Genomic DNA, 18,933 nt, shown 5'->3' on the forward strand with positions numbered 1-18,933 from the left:
CTGGCGTGCAGTAACACATAATTGCTGTCAAATCGCCTGGCGGGCGCTTAATTGCGCATATCAATAGCGGCCTGGTCCAAAAAAACACTTGCTATGCGGCGTTGGAAAACCGAATTAGCCGCCCTTTTGAACTTCTTGTGTTTACTCAAGTCGCTGGCAAACATTCGATTTTCGAACTTTTAACAAGAATTTTATTTATGAATCGTATTGGGAGCATTCGACTTGTGAATTGAGTTTTATAGCTCGTAATCGGCTGTTGTAGTTTCGCTTATCTTTCCAGACCTCAGACCCCACTTTTGTTTTATTAGTTTTTATTGTTTTACATTGACTTGATAAACGGCGGGCTCAGGCTGGTCGGAAAATGAAAATCAATTACTGGGCGCACAAACAGCCAGCGATCTAAGCGCGGTTTTCCAACTACTTATCAGCTTGAGACGACCGATAGCTGGAGGAAAAGTCAACTGGAGTGCTCCCCTGTCGATCTAATTGAACCCCTGAACCACTGAAACCCGCGTGCTGGGCTCAATTTCATGTCACCGGATCGTAAAGTTAATAAATTGTGGTCACCACCACCCAACCTACCCCAATGATAATCGTTGAACGGATAGGGCAGCACAAGGGACATACATATACCACGTTATTCTAACTATAAATATTTGCCCTGGGTCCCGCTGATAAGCCATTTGATCACAAACATGCCACTGCAGCCAAGTTCAATGACAGCAGTACGCGCCGTTCAATTCGGGTGGCCATTTGCCTGGGAATCGTGATCGGCATCCTTTATGTCCGCCATATGCTCTCCGTTTCCACTGGCACTCATCCACATCCCGAAAAGGAATCACTTGGAGAAAAAATTTTAAAATGCGAATGGATTATTCAAAAATATTAGTAAATAAAACATAAACATAAGTGAAGTAATATGACAGAAACATTTGATGTTTTACTTTTATCTACACATTACTTAACTTATTAGTGCTATACTATAGCACTATACTATATATAATTTTTAGCTGAGATTATAATATTTTCCTTTCTCACTGTGTGCAAATGAGTCTTAAAACATTGTAAATATTAATTAAAGCAAAATCTACGAGATGATGAGGAACAAATAAGCTGGCCTGGTTACTCTATTTATGAAGTCGGGGTTCCTTCAATGAGTATTAATAAGAAAATACAGCTCCCAGTTGGAACTCCATGGTGACAGGCGTTCGCTTTTTTTTACCCACTTACTTGTACCCTCGCACTTGGGCGTGCGTTTATTTATGTATGTGTGCGTTTTTGTGTGTGTGTGCGAGCGTGCAGCAAACGCGTAGGGGGAGTGTAAATGCAAGTAGCGTGCGAACAAGGAGAGCCACCACCACAAATGGTCGCAATCGAATTGAGGATGCACTGAAAAAAACCGGTATTAACTATTCCATAGTAATGTTAAAAAAAATCAAATGTAGGTATACGGTATAAAGCACTAATAGACTATATATAGATAGTTTTTATAACAATATGTTAGATACTAAAAAAAAAGTTGTATAATTTAAAGTTTTGGGTAATAGCAATATAAATACTTTTATTATGTTTTTATCAATGCGTATTAGAAATCTCAGCGCAACCATGTTCGTACACATACACACACTACAGCAGGTCAGAACATCTCTTTCGACCATCGTGTGAGGTGGACACATCGGCCAGCAGAATCGACGGCCGTCCAAGTCTGCTGCAGCACTTGATTTCATTTCATTTCGGTTCGGGTCGTCGAAGAGTGAAAACGTCCAGTACTGATCTGTTGCCCCGTTTATGGACTAGCGTTGCGGAAATAAAACACCATATATGCTATATGCTATATGCTATTAGCTATTAGCTACACATCAGTGCAGAGATACGGCGGTCCAGTAGTGCGATTAACAACGACTTGTCGCCGGCAAAAGTGACAAGAGCCAAACAAGTTTGCCTCGATTTTTGTACACCTAGATCTCGCGAGAGCATGGCGAAAGCCGCCGGCTGGGCTTAATTAAATTAATATAATTTCGAGAGAACGCCGCCGCCATACAGCAGCGATCTCGAGTGTGTGAGTGCTTCAATTAAATTCAATAAATCATAAATAAGTGAGTGCCAACGGATCCTGTTTCAGTGGTGTGTGGCTCTATGGCGCAATTGTGATTTATTGCCCTCAGAGGAGCCGGGGTCCATTCAAGTGAAATTACCAAATTACCAAAATTACGAAATTACGAATGCGAAAACTTAATTTTGATGAGTTCCGATGAATGCTGAATCGACAATGTTCCCTCTCGCATTCCTCGCCCTCTTGGCTCTGACCTCTCACATCGAAGCATTCAATTTTATGCCGCGACCCAGTCGGGTGATAAACTCTCCGAAGCATCTGAAGTTCCACATAAACCAGACGCGCAGCTCCTACTTTGGATACACGCTCGTCATCCGCCAGACCAGGTGAGTTACCCATATTCCAGCTGTAGATCGCGGCAAATATTTGCATACATGTAGCGTTTGGAGGGAGATTCTTTCATACTTCCATAACATATTTATTCCGATAATCAAACATACATATTTCTTATGTTTGACGCAAGACAAGCGAGAGCTTTCAGTTGCAAGTCAACACACCTCTATCAATATTTTGAAACTTCTGGCACACGGAAATGGAAACTGAAGCTTGCGAAAGCGGATCGACAGAAGACGAGGCTCGACAAAATTAGTATCGCCTTTGGGTGCTTTATTGGCACTTAACACTCGGTCGCTCTATTTGCCAAGAAATTAAAATTTCATTTTCGCCCAGTCGTAAATGGGTGCTCAGTTTTGGGACAGAACTCTCATGGCATGTCGAAAACCCCAGCTTGAAAACCTCTCGAAAACAATACCACTTCAGACCGAATTTTCTAAAAATAACAAAAAAACTGGCTACTTCAACTCCAATTGCCACAGATCCGAGAGATCGCAACTCCGTCTCGAACAATTGACAAACCCGAACACTTTTCAGTGAGCCGGGGCGACCTACATATCATGATATGTAGACCCGATGGCGGCTACTTTTGCTGGAGTGCGGGCCCCAAAAATGACATCACACACCTCAGTCGGCGCCACAAATCACAGTTAATTGAATAAGATGAAAGTGGTCAGATCGAAGCTCAGATACGCTTCTTGATACGCTTTAATCTTGCGGATTCTCTCTTAAACGAAAAAGAGAGATAAGTTCATGCTTTGTAATTTATGTTGGTAATGTATTTGCCAAAATTCAGGCCACAGCTTAGATACAAGAACTACTTGGCCAGTACAACCTTATCTGGTTTTAATTGAGGCGATCAGTAAACCTGGTTTGAATGCAGTACTCGTACGCGATCATAACGAGCTAGCTTTTGACTATATTTTATTTCCATAAACCAGGATGGGTAATTTGGAACTTCCTCTACAGTACCCACTTCCCCTCTCCCAATTTTTTTTTGTTATTACCAGCACTTTGGAGCCCAAAATACCCATGACTCTTGGCTATTACGAAGTGCGCCTAATTATGTACGGAAATTGCGCGTAAAATCACGACAAGCCGTAATTTATATCACATCAATTGAAGTTGGCTGAAACAAACAAAAAGTGTAGTTCTTGTTTACGGGCTCCCAATGAAATGAGGGCTGAATTCGAAGCCAATGCGGGGGAAGTGCATCCACTCACAGTTTCCCAACACCACTTGCATTCTGGCGAAATGAGTCACAAATGTTTCCAATCCGATTTGGAGGCGATGGCGTCTGCAGACCTGCCCCCCATCCGCATCCCCGCCCTCCGAAGAGTTCGTCCGTTCAGCTGACACCACACACAAATATTTTTAGCCGTCTTACGCTGGGTCATTAAACCGAATTCCTTATAACAAAAACAAAACGAAAATGAAGACTCCGCAACGGAAAACGGTGCAGCATGGTGGCTTTTGTTCTTAACATTTGATGACCGCACGCTGCAGCGGTTCTTTGTTTTTGTTTGGCTGATGGAGATGGCGCTGGAGATTTGTGTGGTCCGCAAGATGGTTTATTGTCCGCGCACAAAAACGGATAAACGTTCCTTGTTCGGCATTTAAACAAAGCGCCATCGCCCCAAAAGCGCACTTTTACACTCAAATTATGGTATTATGGTAAAAGAAATTTCAGATTTTAGCATGTTAGCATGCTGTTGTACGGCATACAACTATTTTTAGAAGACAATTTAATTTACAAAATATATAAAGTAGTCATTTTATCTGATAGTTGATAAGTTATGATTGTGAAATAATTGGATTACGGATGCTTAAAACATATAGTTTTCCAAAGAGTTTTAGAGTCATTCATTCAAATCATTCTAAAAAAAATAGGTTCAAAGATCTAATACAATACTTTTCTTAAGTTTTTCGTATTTAATTTATGCTCACACTGAATTGACCACCGCTGTGGTTATGCACAAAGGCCATGGAAAAGAGTTGGGGCTTGGGGGCAGATGCGTGTGCAGACATGGTTTACTTGGCCATGACTCATGTTTTGGAGAAATACGTAAGCTACAACCCGTACTTTGTATTACAGCTGAGATACGCCGAACGTTCAGTCCAAAACAAATGTTGGCTGACTGTTTTTAGGCCTCACACCACTGCGTTTTATTTTCAGCATAAACAATTTCTGGATCAGGTAGCCAAAGTGGCATGTGCTTGTTACTCGCCTATTTAAATATGTTGACTCTTTTTTTAAGACTGTCGTTTATTTTTCACGCATGCAATCAATAAGTGCATGCATGGTGACTCATTCGACTGACTAAGCCACCGACTCGGACGGGGGAAATCTTTTATAGATACATATGTATGTACATATGTAAGTAAATCAACGAGTTAATCGAGGTGAAACTAAGGCTTGAGAATTATGAAATGGAAATGTAGTAGAGGAAATTTAATTTATGTACATATGTTAGATGATTAGTTGTGCCACGCACTTTTTTATTTTGTCAATAACGGAGGGCAGTTGTCATTAACAGCAAATTTTTACCGACTGTTTAACAATGAAATCAATACATTTTTTGCGCTGTCTAATCTAAAAGGTAAACTCATATCCTGTGAAGTGGGTTTGAAATGAGTCAGTCAACCGTTTGCTCCACATTATATGCGCAATCTTACTGGCGTTTTTATAAAAAAATGCTCAGTAAGTTCCTTGGTTTGAATTATCATTAGACAAAGTTTCGATAATAAAAACATGTTGAATTTGTTTGTATATGTTTGTTCTTAAAAATTTCACAGTGTTAGAGCTGAAAAAATAAAATCTTTTACAGTTCAAACTTATCTGACGTTTTCTGCTCCATCTCATATCCGTGCTTTCTATTAGTCAGCTTTTGCTGCTTAAGAAAACAAACAATTTTTTGAAGGTGGAGAGTAGTATCTATGAAAAGCGCAAATATGGTAGGGCAATCGTTTTGAAGATGTTATTCACGCCACTCCCACGAGAGCAGAGCCAACGAGTACCCAACGGTACCGCGAGTAAGCCTGGTCAAAACAGAGCGGCGCTCTCTCGCAGCTTTGAGATAGCAAAAGTCGAGAAATGAGCATAACCGTAACCCGTTTTCTCTCCCGCTATCACCGCCGGAGCGGTGAGGTCTCTGGGGAAGTGGTGCTCGGTTAGTAGCTAACAGACCTTCGATCGGAACGGCAGCAATCTATATCCGGCGGCTGATTTCGGCTACGCGGGGCCCTAAAGCGAAAGTGATAATACATCGTAGTGCAGATAGTTCAGGCGACGAACGCGTGGCGTAGCATTAATCTGTTGAATAATCGTGGTCTGCAAAACTGCCGAAATGGTGGGGCAAGGTCGCGATTTCTGGGCGCTGCTAGTGTTGGGGCTGTGGTGCTTGTGCAGCCACTGCAATGCATTCAACCTATCGCCACTACCCAACCGGCAGATATTGGATCCCCAGTTCGCCACCAATCTGCCCAAAGTGCGTGCGTCATACTTTGGATTCACGATGAGCCTGCGACCCAATGGGTAAGACTCCAATATACCAGCTCCCGCATCTTCATCTTACCCACTCCCTGGCCGAAGAGTAAACAGGTTGTGCGATGATGATTCACGCCGGCGGGTGCCAATCGAATGGCTGTAGCTGTAAAATTGAATGAACTTTTTTGAAAACTCTCAAGCAGTTGGAAGAAAAAATTAAAAGTGTCGAAGAAAGAAATTCCGTACACTTAATGCCTTGTGCAAACGATGAAGTCATACTCTTAATATCAATTATCTACTATGCCGGGGAGGTGTAGTCAAGCATATATGTACATATGTATATGTATGCACACAAAGCACATAAGTACATATGTGGCGTATTATGGAGATATCAAGTTCATTTGTGTTTTGTCCGGGCGAAATGTTATGCAAATATCTGCAACGCTGCACGTCCGAACCTTTGTTGACTCAATAAGTCAGCTATTTAGGGCGGAGTTCGGCTATATGTCTATAGCGCTTAGATTCGTCAATGCCAATTCGTTATCAGCCAACGTTGCCAGCTTCGTATTTAACGATTTTCGATAAGATTGCCGATGCCACAGTGAAATTCTGCTAAGACGGCCACAACGCTGATAAGCCGACATACAAAATATGTGCTGCATGGGAACTATGTTGCAAAGATTATGACTTCGGGTTGATTCGTTCGTTTACATCTTATCGAATTTCCTTCGTCAATTTACTATATATATATGTATATGCAGGTTCTCAGAAATAGTCGACTAATAATCGACAAAATCAATTGAATTCAATGTCTGACTAATACGAGCAAATAGAGCAAAACAGTTTTCCTTACATGTTGAATATGTAATATATCTAGTTAAAGAAAAATAATGGAAGGTAAATTATAGGGAAAACTTGTAAAACCTATTGATTTTGGAAAAAATTAAATAAATAAAGGAATATAAAATAGAATAATTAAATAATCAATGGCATTCTCAAAAAATTATAGCTAAACTTCAGGGGATAGGGGATAACTAAAATAAAATATTTTCATTATAAATAAAAAAGCGAGATAAAACCTGCATTATTCATTGCTAGTCGATAAGAAAATAAATAGATTAAATAAATAAATATGTTCGTTTCCCTTATTGCAGCATCATTGTGGGAGCCCCTAGAGCTCAATCCACATTGGAATCGCAACGCACCATCAACGAAACGGGAGCGATCTACAGGTGCTCCCTGACCAACAGTGTGTGCAGTCCATATGTCCTGGATTCCCGGGGCAATGTTGATGCGCCCTACAGTGAGTACACATTTGATTCGGAACGCAAGGACTTTCAGTGGCTGGGCGGATCAATGGACGGCGGCACCAAGGACACGGACAAGCTCCTCGTGTGTGCTCCTCGGTTCTACGCGCCCAGCTCCCGGGACTACCACCTGCATGGAGTCTGTTACTGGGTGCATAATACGGTGGCCAGCACTCCGCAACACGTTACCCGCATCTCTCCACTTCGCCTGAAATCAGAGCAGGTGATCGAAGAGGATAACGGCAACAAGGCTAGCTTCTTCTACATAATGGGCGAACTGGGATTAAGTGCCCATGTGGCGGACGATAATACCAAGTTCTTAATTGGAGCCCCAGGCATTAATACGTGGAGGGGGTCTGTGATTCTGTACCGGCAAGTGGATCCAGTGGACAACCCATCCGCCAGCCGACGTGACACAAGCAAGGCGCTCCGACGAACGATCCGTGATGTGGACTCCAACGATTATACGCCGGAACACTATGCACCTGAGATACCTACCCCTGGGCTTTGGGGCCAGGAAGAAGACTCTTACTTCGGCTATGCCGTGAGCTCTGGCTTCTTTGACAGCTCTAATCCGACCACGCTCCTCTATGTGGCCACCGCTCCCCAAGCCAACAAACAGTCCGGTGAGGCGTACATATTCGATGTCCGTGGCAAGAACATACATAAGTACCACGTGTTTCGAGGGGAGCAGTTTGGCGAATACTTTGGGTACTCCGTTCTGGCGGAAGATCTCAATGGAGACGGAAAAACGGACGTTATCGTATCAGCACCTCAGCACGCTCTTGAGGATTCCCACGACAACGGTGCTATCTACGTGTTCATCAACAAAGGCTTTGTGAGTAATGCATTTCCCAACACGCCTTCGGGATGGGTGACTTCCGGGAAGCAAATTGATGACTGATATTTTCTTATCATTGCAGTTCAACTTTGAACGGCAGATCTTGCGTTCGCCAGTAGAGACTAAGGCGCGTTTCGGCACTGCCCTATCGCGTCTTGGAGATATTAATCACGATGGGTATAATGGTGAGTTTCCAAAGGGATATGCATTTGATCCATAAATCAAATATAATTTTATATTCTACAGATGTGGCAGTTGGAGCTCCCTTTGCTGGAAATGGATCGGTGTTCATCTACCTAGGCAGCGAGAATGGATTGCGGGAGCAGCCGAGTCAGCGCCTGAATGCTCCTTCCCAGCAACCCTCCAAGTACGGATCGCACATGTTCGGACATGGTCTATCCCGTGGATCCGACATAGATGGCAACGGATTCAACGACTTTGCTATTGGAGCTCCAAATGCGGAGGCGGTGTATCTGTATCGCGCCTATCCAGTCGTAAAGGTGCACGCCACTGTAAAATCAGAGTCCCGGGAGATCAAACCGGAGCAGGGCAAGGTGAAGATCACGTCCTGCTACAGACTGAGTACTACATCCACCGCCAAGGTGGCTCAAGAACAGGAACTAACCATCCGCATCGTCATGGATAAACAGCTGAAGCGGGTTAAGTTCACTCAGACTCAGACCAATGAGATAAGCTTCAATGTAAACGCGAATCTCGGCGAGCAGTGCCGCGACTTCGAGACTCAGGTGCGCTACAGCGAGAAGGACATATTCACTCCCATCGATCTGGAGATGCACTACGAACTGAATAAGAAAGTTCCCGACTCGGAGGGTAAGCTTGATCTATTTCGTCTGTTTGATCTGTTAGGTCGTAACGCATTAACTATTCACAGAATTTTGCGAAACATGTGTTGTAGTCGATCCAATGGAACCGAAGGTATCCACACAGAAGATAATCTTCAGCACTGGCTGTGCCACCGATGTTTGCACTGCAGATCTGCAGTTGAGGAGCAAGAATGTGAGGTACGTCAATATTTGTTTATTAAAGAGCACCTGTTGTTCGCAAAAGGGTGAATTAATTCAGAGAATTAATAAAAATATATATATTTTTTACACGTTTTTATTACTATTATTAGCACACAACTTTACATCACAACTTTGACTTATACAGTGTTACATTTTTCATCTCCACAGCCCCACATACATTTTGGGCAGTGCCGATACACTGCGCCTGAATTACGAGATCACGAACATCGGTGAGACCGCCTACCTGCCCCAATTCAACGTGACCAGCACTTCCCGCCTGGCTTTCGCTCAGGTGCCTGGAAACTGCAAGGTGGCCGATGCAGTCATGGTGTGCGACCTAAACCGCGGACGACCCCTGGCCAAAGGTGACACCGACTCCGTGACCATCAGCTTCGATGTGAGCCAACTCAGCGGACAGTCGCTTATCATCCATGCCGAAGTATTCAGTACGGGATATGAGAAGAATCCCACGGACAACAGGCAGACCAACGTGATTGGTCTGAAGGAGTTCACCGAAATCGATGCCAGCGGGTGAGAAGCAATAAAGCATTGATAACTACTGTATGTAGATCTGACTGAAATCCGCTTCTAATTTTCAGTGGCCAAACGAACAGTCAAATCGATTTGGAGCACTACAGTAACTCCGCGGAAATCGTGAACAACTACGAGATCAAGAGCAATGGGCCCAGTGTAATCGAGCAGTTGACGGTGTCATTCTACATACCCATTGCTTATAAGGTGGCTGGCTCCACTGCCATTATACCGATCATCAACGTGACCAGCCTGAAGATGCAGGCCTCCTACGATAGCCAGCTCTTGAGCATCGATCTCTACGACCAGAACAATACCATGATCGTCGTGGACCCCGTTGAGGTGACCACCACGCTGAAGGGAGGCTTGGAGCGGACTGTGATCACCCAGAACAGACAGAGCTACGACATCCACACCAGTGGCCATGTGCACCAGACCATGGAGGTTCTCGATACCAGTATGGTGGCAACAGCTTCCATGTCCCGAAAGCGAAGGGATCTCAAGGCCTTGACCGCCAATCGGGAGCAATATGCTCGCATCTCGAATGTCAAGGCACACGATCTGCTGAGCGATGACTTTAAGGGCAAGCTGCCTGTAAATCGCACCATTGTGTTCAACTGCCGGGATCCCGAAATGACCATTTGTGTCCGAGCCGAGATGCGAGTGCACTTTAGGCCAGAAAAATCCATTAACCTGAATATGCGCTACAGTGTCGATCTGAATGAAGTTAACGCCATATTAATGGATCCCTGGGAGTACTTTGTCATTCTGACCGACCTGAAGCTAGAGAAGAAGGGCGATCCGACCTCAACTTCATTTTCGATCAATCGAAGAATTGAACCCAATATTATATCCAAGCATCTGGAGGCGGGACTACCGATTTGGATCATTATTGTGTCCGTAATCGGTGGCTTGCTGCTGCTCTCTGCGATAAGCTATTTGCTTTACAAGGTTCGTTTTTGAGTAATCATACTAGTAAGCCTTCATGTCTAACTTAAAAATACCTTTCTTTCAGTTTGGCTTCTTCAATCGGGCCAAGAAGGACGAGCTGGACCGACTGGTGCAGCAGAATCCCGTCGAGCCTGAGGCCGAGAACCTGAACAGCGGCGGAAGCAACTAAATTTTGCGCTGTGATTTTCTAGCCGTAGACATCACATTCAAAATGGATGAACCAGTTACCAAATCCTATTTTCACAACGCGAAGACTATCCACTAAATGTGTTCTCTTGCATTTAAGAAAGAAACGAAAGCAGCAGGAGAAAGTCACGAACTACAGGACATTCAATGTTCCTCTTGGTTTGATCTGTAGTGGCAGCAGAAAAGTGCCTTTTAGTTTTTAAGTTACCTCTAATTTATACGAGAGTCCCATGTGTGCTGTACCAGCCATATTGCCATTTGTTGTATATATTTATTAAATATTTTTATACCCGTTACCTAAATAGTATGCAATATGTTACTAGAATAGTATGCAGCAAGTAAAAGGGAACGCTTCCGACCCCATAAAGTAAATTCTTTACTTGATCAGGATTATTTTTCGCGTTCCGTCTGTTCATCCGCACGGACGGAAAATTCACGCCGACACTTTTAAATATCTAAAACTGATATGACTAAGATATATCAGGTGGCAGTTAACCTGACGCCATTTACATATATACATATATATAAATTAACATTTATTTAAAAGATTCTTAGATGAGTAACGGGTATCTTATAGTCGAGATACTCGATTTGAACGGTCCCCTTGTTAATAAACGATAATTGTAATAAATTTGTAAAGGTAGCTTTACAGGGCGACGTGAAAGACTTTATTAATGTATAAATTGTAAAAACGAAGCTAGGATATTTAAGGATTTAACAGCTGGTATAACAAGTATTCCTGTATTATATTAGAGTATTAAAACGATAAATAATAATAAAAGTTAAAAAACAAGTTTCAGAGATTATTTTTCTATGTGTCATTTTTATTTACATTCATACATTTTCCAAAAATTTTTGTCGATAAATATTTTGGTATGTCTCAAAACTTAGTCAACATATGCGACTGTTTTATTAAGTTGCAGTCATTCCATGCCACTTGGTTTCATTTAAATTCGAAAGCTTAACGAGTTCGGTTGCAGGGCTTTATATATTGTTTCGTTAAAAAATTAATTTATATTGTTCTATATGTGCGTTTATTGAATAACATTCCTTAATGTTATTTAACATGTTTTGTTTTCTTGTTATTGTGTTGTTGGCCCTTCAATCGGAAATCAATGCCTATAATATTTCGCCGTATCCTAATTCTATACATAACTTTCCGGGACATAAAGAACATGAGCGCAGCTCCTATTTTGGATTTTCATTAGTCATCCGAGAAAAAAGGTAAGTTAAAAATCAAAAACCGGTCATTATAATGAATATATGTCAAAACGAAGTTAATCAAAATTGTTGATTAAATTAGTAGAAATTTTACTCGAATTCAGTTGAAGAAGATTTCTGTGACAGCTCTTGTATTATCAATAAAATTAATAGTATTTCGATATTTTGTTCCGATAAATTAAATTCTTTTCGAGTTCACTTGATGATTAATTAAGAATCATTTATTATTCATTACTCAGCGAGACTTAAGATTTCTGAGTAATTATAGTGATCTGGCAGGAAACAAATGGCAGAAAATCTGGCAGGAAACAAATTTGAAAAATAAATATCTTCGCTTTCATAAATTCACAGTATTATGGTGGCTGCTCCTCGTGCCAATTCCAGTTTGGAAGCTCAGCGGAACATTTCCGAGCCTGGAGTGATCTTCAGATGCTACTTTGAATCCGATAACTGTTCGCCTTATAACATAGATCCAAAGGGAAACTACATTGGAATGCCAAATGATGGTCTGCTTACGGCGAAAAACAAGAATTATCGGTGGTTGGGCGGAGCGATGGACGGTGGTACCAGGGATTCGGATAAGTTCCTTGTGTGCGCCCCGCGTTTCTACAGTGACTATGATGATAACCACATGAATGGAATGTGCTATTGGATGAAGCACACACCTAAGACTATCGATTCCACAGACGTGATGGAAAAGTGGCCACTTAGAGCAGAAAAGAAGCAAGTGTTTAAAACATCAGACAAGGATATATTCTACTACTCGATGAGTGAAATGGGACTGAGTGCACATGTGTCGGATGATAACTCGAAGCTTTTGATGGGAGCACCGGGAATTGACCAGTGGAAGGGATCAGTGCACTTAAAACAGGAAGTGTCAAATATTAGAATATCGAGAGGAAGACAAAGGCGTGAGATGAACCCTAATAGAAAATGTGGAGAGTGTAACCCAGAGCCCAAAAATTTTGGACAGGAGGAAGACTCATACTTTGGGTACGCCGTGAGCTCCGGCTACTTTAATAGCTCCAACCTAAGCACGGTGCTTTATGTGGCCACCGCTCCTCGAGGCAATAACCAATTTGGCGCGGCGTACATCTTTGATGTCTCTGAGGACAGCATAAATAAGTACAAAGAATTCCGGGGCAATCATTTTGGCGAATACTTCGGCTACTCCGTTCTGGCGGAGGATCTCAATGGAGATGGAAAAACGGATGTTATCATATCAGCACCTCTATATGCTCTGCGTAATTCTTACGATGATGGAGCCATATATGTGTTCATCAACAAGGGCTTTGTGAGTAATGCGTAATGAGCTCACATTCTGCTGTGACGTAGTCAGCTAACATCTGACTAATGTGTTGTTATTTTTGCAGTTCACCTTTGAGAAGAGGATTATTCGGTCGCCAGCGGGAAGTGGGGGCCGTTTTGGAACTACTCTATCACGAATAGGCGATATCAATAAAGACGGGTACAATGGTGGGCTATAAGACACATAGTTATATTTTATAAAAATGTGAAACCTATATTCATTTTCCTATGCAGATGTGGCCGTGGGAGCTCCCTTTGCTGGAAATGGATCCGTGTTCATCTACCTAGGCTGCGAGAATGGATTGCGGGAGCAGCCGAGTCAACGACTGAATGCTCCTTCCCAGCAACCCTGCAAACACGGATCGCACATGTTCGGACATGGTCTATCCCGTGGATCCGACATAGATGGCAACGGATTCAACGACTTTGCCATTGGAGCTCCAAATGCGGAGGCGGTGTATCTGTATCGCGCCTATCCCGTCGTTAAGATTCATGCAATAATTAAACCAAAACTCGTCAATCCAGAGGAGGAAAGGGTGAACATCACCGTCTGCTATAGACTGAGCACCAAATCAGATTCCACGGCGAAAGCACTAATGGAACAAGAGCTAGACATTCGGATCGACATCGACACAAAATCAAAGATCAAGCTGGCTGTATTTGACGAAGAGCACGGCAGCCAGATGAGCTTTAAGGCGAAGGCATTTCACCATGAGATCTGCTCGGAATTGCAAATTGAAATGGACAAAAAAACTAAATTTACACCCATCGCCCTGGAGATGCAGTATGGGCTGTCGAAAAAGATTCCTAATTCTGGAGGTACGCTCTGAGAATTTAGTTGTGAGTAAAATAACTTAATAGCGAGTTGTCTTCAATAGATTTTTGCGAGGACTGCGCGGTGGTGGATCCGGCGGAACCGAAGTTTTTTACGGAGTACATTACTTTCAACACAGGTTGTGACACCGATGTTTGTGTCGCCGATTTGAAAATAAGCTGCATCAACGCGAGGTGCGAAGATTTGCCGGTGTCATGGTCATGGAATATATTAACCAAAATTATAAATTTCGCCCTAGCTCCACGTTGGTCTTGGGTACTAAACCTGTCCTGCGTCTGACATACAACATCACCAATAATGGAGAGTTCGCCTACCACCCTACATTTAACGTGACGAGCTCTGCCGGCTTGAGTTTTGCCCAGGTGCCTGGAAACTGCAAGGTCACCGACGCCGTCATGGTCTGCGACCTTAACCATGGACAACGTATGGCCAAAGGTGACAACGACTCCTTGACCATTAGCTTCGATGTGAGGCAACTCAGCGGTCGGTCGCTAGAAATCCAAGCAGAAGTATTTAGTGCCCGAAACGAGTCAAATCCAGAGAACAACAAGCTAACCAAAGTGCTAAGTCTGCTGGAAAAAGCTGATATCTATGTCAGCGGGTACGTTTACTATTAAAACTGTCTTTAATATCGCTAAAATCCTCAATAATTTTACAGTGTTCAGGCAAACGATCATGTTATCCTTAAAGGGTCTCCTTACACAGCAGAGGTTGTCAACTACTACGAGATCAGGAACCACGGTCCCAGTACTTTAGAAAATTTGAATGTGACCCTCTATATTCCCGTGGCCTATAAAACGTCTGATTCTACCAAAGTTATACATATCGTTACATCCAGCCCAAAGATACAGTCCAAGTACGCTCATAACATACTGTCCACCAGCTTCAACGATCAGAATAAGGCACCGGCCAAGAACTTCGCCTTAGACCATGAGCAGAGTACTCTGCTCTTTTCCACGACCCCACAACGTGAGAATCTGGGTGGAAATGCGGATGAGAATCCAAGCATATCGCTTTTGAACGAGGATCTGCCGGTTAACAACACCCTTGTGCTAGACTGCCAGGATACCAACGTGACGTTATGCGTTGCGGTGGAAATACGACTCGAAAACGGACTGCAGCTTAAGCCGGAAGATCTAATGAACCTGACTGTAAGCTTTACCGTAGACTTGAAGGACGCAGAGGATATCTGGGAGTACTTCGTCATTAAGACCGACCTAAAAATGCACAAGATAGGCGATCCCACCCTAAGTTTTTTTACGATACAGAAAAAGATCGAATCGAACGTTATATGCAAACATGCTAAAATTGCCATCTGGAAAATCATTGCGTCCGCAATCGTTGGCATTTTGGTGTTTTCGGCCGCAACATATGCCCTTTATAAGGTTCGTATCAATTCGGATAAGATTCAACTAAGACTTTTATTGATTTCATTGATTTATTTTGTAGCGCGGATTCTTTAAGCGAGCCATTAAATACGAACTAACACAGTTAATTCGAGATAGTTTTGAGGACGGGATTATAAGGACAGATATGGAGGAGAATGCTCAGTCACGGGGGGATGCGGATTTGGATAAAAAGTTGGATGCTTATGCGGATACGACCAGTAATTGCACTCACGCGTAGATTGAAGGCCAAGAGAATTGAAATTAAAAGAGATTGGTAACCTTATCAGTTAGTTTCCTTAGTTCATGACATGCATTTTAAATTTTTAAGTGTTAATAATTTATTTCAATTAAAAAAAAGGTACAATTCTTAACATAAATAAGTACAATCATAAATATTTTATTAAAATGCATTGTTATTCTTAATCCTTGAAAATATTTAAAAATCTAATTTAAATTACTAGCACACATTGGCCAAACATGAACAATTTTAGCAATCTTTAAACATACCTATAACATTTAGTCTATTTATGTACAATAATATCTATGCCGCCGAAAAAGACAGTTGCACACAAAATACACGAATTTCCCCCTTATAAGCAAGTAAAATGTACTATCTAAGAAGACGTTATACACATATGATAACACACACATTGCCAAAGAGCTCATACCGTAGTGAACCTCGTAGACTACAATATGGAACTCCGACAGGGACTGGCATAAGTACATTGAGCTGCGATAGGTTTCTAATTGAGCTGAGGTAAGTGCTCATGATAGGCTTGGATAAAGTAGTGGTTGCATTTAGATATGTCTGTGTGAAAGTTGCTTGCAACGTTGCAATATGTATGGCTGACTACATCTAGGAGTTTGTAAAAGTACCGAGTATGTGAATATGTGCATCGCATAACTCATGCGCTTCAATATGCATATTTTTGGTGGTACCTATTGTGTTGACATTAAACGAAAACAGATATTCTATACGTTTGCCTTAATAGAGTACAACAACAGCAATGAGGCTTTCTAAATAAATACTTGTATAAAAATACAGAGAATTTGTGAACTATGTATTGTCAAAATCATTAACACGTACTTAACTGGCGACCCCTCGAATAAATATGCATAATCTCTGATATCTGATCCAACAACTTATTTATCACCCCACTCTTATGACTAGTTTTCCCATTGAGCACAGTGTAGGACACGCACGATCCATTGTCGTCGACCTCCCACTTTGCTAACACATTGTCTCGTTGAACGGCGGATCCTTTTCCGATTCGGTGCTGCTCTTGATATTCGACGATAGTTTGGCGATCTCGTCCTGCACCAGGTGGGTGCTGATCTGGGGTATGGATAGCGCCGGGTTGCTGCTTTTGGCTGACGAACCGACGGACTCATCCGTGCTAGAGCTGCTCTCCTTCAGCACATTCATGCCCAACTTGCTCGCAAAGGGCTGCGGCTTGAGCGTGGAAATCAGTTTGGCCTGACCAGCCTGGGCCGCCTCCGGTGTCTGAGGCACTGCCTCGGCGGCCGTCTGAGACGGCTTACCCTGGTCCACGCTAAACTGTTTCTTTAGCAGCATCGGACGCACTGGCGGTGCCGGCGCTGCCTGCATCGTCACTGGCCCCGAGGAGCTAAGATCCAGCGAACTAGAGCTCTCCTCCCGCAAACGCCTACCATCGGCAGCGCCTACCGAGGCGGTACGGATTGGCTGGTAACGCGCCGTGGCAGTGCCGCCCACAGCGCCAACGCTGATGCTTATTCCCGTCGCCGAGTGCGAGTCGCCGGCGTCCAACGAGGGCTCCGCCGTCAGCGAGGGAGTGTCCACATTATAGGAGCCCGTCAGAGAGGTGTTCGTCTCGTTGGAGCTCTGCTTGATGAAGCGGTACGGATGCGCCGAGTAGTCCGTCTCCGTGCTGGAGTTTTTCTGTAGGCTCTCACTGGACTTCTTGAACAGCCGGCCCTCGTACGGCGGATTGAGGAAGTCACTGGTGGCCCGTGTGGGCACCAAAGGTGAGGGATATGTTTGCTGCTCCATCGAGGAGTTGCGCTGCCAGGGACGCTCGTTCTTAAGCTGGAAGCCACTCGAGATACCGACCATGGCACCGCAGCTACCAGCCCCGCTGGTATCGCTACTATCGCCTCCACCGGCGCCGCCACCTTCGCCACCGCCCATCAGGTCACCATCTACCGAAGGCTTCGAAGGTGACAGCTCCACGGCGGTCTCTCGGCGCAGCGGGTAGCGATGGCTGTAGTCTATGGATACGCCAATCTGTGGGGGATTAAGTCCGTGAATTTTTTGTAAAAAGCGAGATCTTTCAGTCCTCTATTACCTCGAATCCCTGGGCGCTGGCATCGATTGAGCCGCGGGACTCGATCAGTCCCTCCAGAATCATGTAGTCGTTCTCTTCGCACTCCTTCAGATGCTTCTTTTCCAGCAAAGCCGCAGCCTCAGCCCGCGACATTTCGGTTTTAGGGCGGTCCAAAGATGCTGTCATTTAAATAAGGTAACATAAGGGTGAGTACGGTTTCAAATTCAATACAAAAATCATGTGATGGAAATCATTTCGCTTTGGTGGCGGCGGAAGCAAGGCAATGATACGGGTGTTGCGCATTCACCCGGTTAGTTACACACTTTGCTCACGGATGTAGGAATACCTCGATGGTAAGCAAAAACGGGTGACTAGGGCTCATTCGGATTCGTAACCATGTGCTCCTCGCGCCTTCGGGCATGGCTTACCTTTGTTACTTGGCAGGGATACCGTAGGCGATGCTATCATGTGGCAGACGCTCTCTAGCTCGTCCGTGATCGAAGTGTACTCGCTGTGCAGTTTCAGCAAGATATTTCTGGAGGGTTTCGCATGCAATACTGATTTACCTAGAGTTCGGAGTTCGTGGTTAGGTTCAAAGAAAAGATGTGTGCGAGAAAACGAACAAAAATAAAAACTTCATTCGGTTATGGTCAATGGTTAGGGGTTTAGTGCTAATTTGTTGGCCAAATCGGTTTGCTGGATTGGTTGGTTTGGATTGGTTTTCTTTTATTATTTTTTTGGATTAGGTGGAATGGAGTGACGGGATTAGTAGCCTGAATTTTGAGCGCAGATCTGAGGCCGGCAAGGTTTCCATTTTTCGATGGTTTCTTACCCGGATGTGCAGAACCCTGGGCCATTGGCGCATCTTTGTCGCTGTCCGGTTCCGATTGCGTGAGGCTCATCTGGCGGCGGGATAACGAGGCCAGCTGGTTGAGGCTGATGTGTGACCGGTTTATGTCCGCCCCGGTTAAGGAATACGTTTCCGAGTTGCGGCGGCATAGAGATACCGTGCGCTGTCGCAGTGCTCGATGTCTGGCAGCTGTTTGCGATAAAAATGATACTTTTATACTGATTCCATACAGAGAACAGGGAACAGGGCAC

General features: G+C 43.6%; 3 protein-coding genes across 19 annotated transcripts in view; 2 read left to right on the top strand and 1 right to left on the bottom strand.

Annotated features, from left to right (window-relative positions):
• The first annotated feature begins 1,747 nt into the window (after positions 1–1,747).
• LOC117136427 (integrin alpha-PS3) lies at positions 1,748–11,226 on the top strand. Of its 2 annotated transcripts, none has more exons than XM_033297340.1 (8): positions 1,748–2,439; positions 7,088–8,078; positions 8,164–8,266; positions 8,328–8,912; positions 8,974–9,103; positions 9,275–9,637; positions 9,706–10,588; positions 10,653–11,226. In XM_033297340.1, the coding sequence occupies exons 1-8, from the start codon at positions 2,252–2,254 to the stop codon at positions 10,755–10,757; spliced, it is 3,348 nt and encodes a 1,115-aa protein (XP_033153231.1). In that variant the 5' UTR covers positions 1,748–2,251; the 3' UTR covers positions 10,758–11,226. The 2 variants fall into 2 exon arrangements, with proteins under 2 accessions (XP_033153231.1, XP_033153230.1); XM_033297339.1 differs by lacking the exon at positions 1,748–2,439 and adding an exon at positions 5,633–5,981.
• A 614-nt stretch (positions 11,227–11,840) lies between these two features.
• Positions 11,841–15,852, top strand: LOC117135470 (integrin alpha-PS4). The gene is made up of 8 exons (XM_033295683.1): positions 11,841–11,998; positions 12,347–13,289; positions 13,369–13,471; positions 13,538–14,122; positions 14,182–14,311; positions 14,377–14,739; positions 14,797–15,523; positions 15,588–15,852. Exons 1-8 carry the CDS (start codon positions 11,841–11,843, stop codon positions 15,762–15,764), a joined length of 3,186 nt encoding a protein of 1,061 aa, XP_033151574.1. The 3' UTR covers positions 15,765–15,852.
• Positions 15,853–15,890: 38 nt separating this feature from the next.
• LOC117135468 (transient receptor potential cation channel trpm) overlaps positions 15,891–18,933 on the bottom strand; it is a 46,309-nt gene continuing 43,266 nt past the window's right edge. For 6 of the 16 annotated variants that reach the window (XM_033295666.1, XM_033295665.1, XM_033295668.1 and 3 more), the window contains 4 exons: positions 18,665–18,871; positions 18,261–18,398; positions 17,854–18,011; positions 15,892–17,792 (listed from right to left, as the gene is read on the bottom strand). In XM_033295666.1, the coding sequence (XP_033151557.1) occupies positions 16,758–17,792; positions 17,854–18,011; positions 18,261–18,398; positions 18,665–18,871 (1,538 nt within the window). In that variant the 3' untranslated portion in view covers positions 15,892–16,757. Of the gene's footprint in view, positions 17,793–17,853; positions 18,012–18,260; positions 18,399–18,664; positions 18,872–18,933 lie in introns of all 16 variants that reach the window. The other 10 variants (XM_033295672.1, XM_033295676.1, XM_033295673.1 and 7 more) reach the window with 3 other exon arrangements.

This window comes from Drosophila mauritiana, chromosome 2R (assembly GCF_004382145.1).
Source record: "Drosophila mauritiana strain mau12 chromosome 2R, ASM438214v1, whole genome shotgun sequence".
NCBI lineage: Eukaryota > Metazoa > Arthropoda > Insecta > Diptera > Drosophilidae > Drosophila > Drosophila mauritiana.